Source organism: Echinops telfairi, unplaced genomic scaffold, assembly GCF_000313985.2.
Source record: "Echinops telfairi isolate 266 unplaced genomic scaffold, ASM31398v2 ScPeMD7_3533;HRSCAF=4204_0, whole genome shotgun sequence".
Taxonomy (NCBI): Eukaryota; Metazoa; Chordata; class Mammalia; order Afrosoricida; family Tenrecidae; genus Echinops; species Echinops telfairi.
In genome coordinates this window covers 39,970,369-39,974,192 of record NW_022107431.1, presented here as the reverse complement: position 1 = coordinate 39,974,192, position 3,824 = coordinate 39,970,369, and the positions used below count along the sequence as shown (strand labels likewise).

The window sequence follows — 3,824 nt, the reverse complement described above, 5'->3', positions numbered from 1 at the left end:
GGGGGGAATCCTTTATCTTTTAATTCCATTCCTCCACAAACTTTTCAAAGCCCCCTTGTACTATATACTAAGACAAACATTTGAGTAACTGATAGTATATAGACCCATACCTAACTGCTCTAACTTGTATACAAATTCAACTTAAAGACAGACTTAGGAATAAAATATACTCATAATTCAGGGACTGCCTGTATATACTATAGTGTGTACACAATGTGCAAATCACATTACACCATATTTTGCTGAAAGTATTGTTGGTCCTCAGTGACTCATGATTATACAATAGATTATATTTGCAGTCTTCTTAGACTGGTATTTTATGAAGTACTTAAATCAATTAAGCAGCAAATGATTTCAAATATTATAATTATAGAATATATATTTCTTACTGCCATTCAGTCGAATCCAACCCATAGCAGTCCTATAGGACAGGGTAGAACTGCCCTGCAGGTTTCTGAGGCTGAAACTCTTTGCTGGAGTAGAAAGTCTTATCTTTCTCCCAAAGGAGCCGCTCGCTGGTGGTTTCAAACTGATTACCTTGAGGTTAGCAGCTCAATAGCAGCTCAACCCATAACCATTACACCATGAGCGCTCCCTATATGTACTATATATTTACATGCAGGGGATGCCATCAAGTCAATTCTGACTCATAAGGATCCTATAGGACAAATAGGACCGCCCCTATGTGTTTCCAAGACTCCGAATCTTTCTCCCGGAGCAACTGGTGGGTTCAAACTGCTGGCCTTGTGTTGATTGGCCCAATGCGTACCCCCCATACCACCAGTGCTCCTTAATCCCCAGTATCAGCCCTTCTTTGCTATCCAACCAAAGCCTGTGTACCTTTCCAGGCTACACTGATTTTCTCTTCTGTTTTGCTGTTCTATCATTCTCCTAACTCTCTTTCTCATCATCAGCCTACGGATACTTTCTCACATATACTAATATCAGACAAGGGCCAGGGTTGGCATGGCATAAGGATTGTGTCGCTTGCCTCTCTTGGCATGCACTACATCCATGAAAAACCCCAGGACTGTGTGTACTCAGGGTTTCCAGGAGGTTTTTGGGCTTATGCATTGTATTTTATATAAATAAATATTTTGCATATACTCAAAATGATGTGTGTGATTTAATAATGTTGCTCCTTAGTGCCCCAACTATGATTTATGCCAAAGAATTTCTGGGCAAAGACAACATAGTACTACAGGGTACTTATACCCAAGAGATCAGTGGGATCCTGAACTCATTGGAAGTCGAAAGAAAAAGAAGAAAGAACCCCAAAAGGAGGGGAAAGGAGGAGAAGAAGAAGAAGAGGAAGAAGAGCAAGAGGAAGAAGAGGTAACGTGTCAGTACACCAACCCAAACCAAACCCATTGCCATCATGTCGATCCTGGCTCGTAGTGACTGAGCATAGGGTGCAAATCTACATGAAAGAAGACGGCTACATCTTTCTCCTATGGAGTGGCTGCTGAGTTTGAACCCCTGACCTTTTGGTCAGCAGCAGAGTACTTAGCACTCCACAGCCCAAACACCTGATCAGGTTTCCACACTTCTGAATTTTGCTCTTGGGCTGCTAACCATAAGGTCAGCAGTTTGAAACCACCAGGCACTCCATGAGACAAAGAGGGGGCTTTCTACTCCCATAAAGAGCTACCACCAGTCTGGGAAACCCACAGGGGCAGTTCTACCCTGTCCTATAGGGTCGCTACAAGTCTACCTTGACTGAGTGCGTTTGAAATGAAATGTGAACAAGGATCACAAACAAATAGCAGCAACTAGAGAAAATTACATTTCCTTTCCACTTGTATTGAATCTGGAGGAAATGAACAAAACCTTTTCATTTTTTTCAAGAAATATGAAATCATAATCTAGGAGTCATCAAGTTTAACCTCATGAGTGACTAAATCCCTCTCCATCTTGACAGCTAATCTGCCTCCCTTCCTAGCAACATTGAGCTACTGATCACTCACTATGTGGCCAGGACTCTGAAAGCCGGCCTGAGAACCAATAAAATGCGAGGCATAATTCATGTGCCTCTCTCTCACTTCCTCAGGGAAGCTTCATGCCCCCCTGATATAAATAGCACCTTTTCCTACTCCTCTCCATTGGCCTCTACCTAGCTTTAGTATTTTCCCTTAGCACTTAGCGCCACGTAATATTGTATCTTTCATGGTTTACTCGTTCATGATCTGTCTTCCCCAGCTGTGCTGTTGAATCTCAAGCTTCTAGGATAAGGTGACCAGATTTAAAGCGGGACACCATTGACCGGGGGTGTTCTTGATTAAAAATTTGGTCTATATGGACCAAACAGACCGTTCCCTAGCTTGTCGTGCATTCTTTCCAAAAATTGGGACTTTTTTAAAACGCCAAAAATTGGGACTGTCCCGCCAAAAGCGGGACGTCTGGTCCCCTTATTCTAGGACAGTGACTGAACATAGTCAGCACTCAATAAATGAATGAACAAATAAATGAACAAATTACAAACTTAGCAATTTGTGGGGGCATGGGGAACCAATTTCTTTCATTTGTCTCTAAAAATCTGACCTCCTTCTCAACGATTCTTTATCTTCTAAGGAAAAGTAAAAGGAAATAGTTTAAATGCCCCAGCCGGTCAAAAGTTTTATTCCCTCTTATAGTGACCTACTAGTGTCTCTAAAACAAAATCGCACGTCATTTCACTTCCTTCTCCCCTGGCTTCTTGATACAAAAGGCCGTGTGGGTATAACGAGGCGTGGATATGGCTTGCAAATTAATCATCATAGACCTAAAGATATGTAAAATCTTTTCTCTTCCATTTTAGGCATTTATTGCTGAAGTGCAGTTGATGGCAGAAGTTCTCCAACATCTAGTTCAGAGGCCTGAGGATTTCTTGGAAAATGTTGAAGGCATTATTCAACTTTATAAGGACACAATTCTTCATCTTACCGAAGTAAGAGTGTATTTCTGAAAATGGAAATACTGATGTTTGTTTTTTCATTGGCTAAATGCCTTTCACATTTCCTGTTTGTATTTGAGTACTGGGATCTATCTGATTCTCCCCCCAGCTAAATAGACAGTTGTTAGAATAAGGGCTTTCGTCTCAAAGGCTATTTCAGTCTTAAAGAGTAGCTATGTTGCTTGAAAGTGATGAATGAACTGCATTTTCAAAAGTCATTCGGGAATTAGTTTATGGATGGTGGATGGGAAACTACAGTCTGATTAAAGCATTTCCAATCCCTGATTTATGGTTTTATCAAAACAAATGTACACTTAGGGTGTATCTTTTGTTCTAAAAGGATAATTATTAATTGAATTAAATCGTAATCTAAAAAGTAGCTAGCCCCAGATTGGTTTCTATGGTAATCCCATTCAAAGCTGTTATATATATAAACATAAGAGCAGAATATATTATAATAGGAACATTTTAATGAAAACAATTTGTGTGGGAGGCCTGGTAGGGCATGATCAAGGGGAATGCAACAAACAGGAAGTGCTGAAATCCTGGTGGGGTCTAAGCATGATAGTGGGACAGGAGGAGAATCAAGGGAAATAGAGGAAAGAGCTGGGAGGAAAAGGGCATTTATAGAGGTCTAGATAAAGGCATGTGCATATGCAAATATGTTTATATGAGGATGAGGAAATAGATCTGTGAGCCTATATTTATAGGTTTAGTATTAAGTTAGCAGAAGGACATTGGGCCTCCACTCAAGTACTCCCTCAACTCAAGAATATCTTCTTCTATTAAATTGGCATTCTATGATGCTCACCTTCCTGACACAACCGCTGAAGACAAAGCGGGCGAATAAGCAAATGTGGTGAAGAAAGCTGATGGTGCCCGGCTATCAAAA

At 40.7% G+C, this 3,824-nt stretch overlaps 1 protein-coding gene across 1 annotated transcript in view; it reads left to right on the top strand.

Moving 5' to 3' along the window:
- Positions 1–3,824, top strand: part of AK9 (adenylate kinase 9) — a 160,358-nt gene that overhangs the window by 22,657 nt on the left and 133,877 nt on the right. The window contains exons 6-7 of the mRNA XM_045294606.1: positions 1,147–1,335; positions 2,798–2,926. Coding sequence (XP_045150541.1) covers positions 1,147–1,335; positions 2,798–2,926 — 318 coding nt within the window. The remainder of the gene's footprint in view (positions 1–1,146; positions 1,336–2,797; positions 2,927–3,824) is intronic.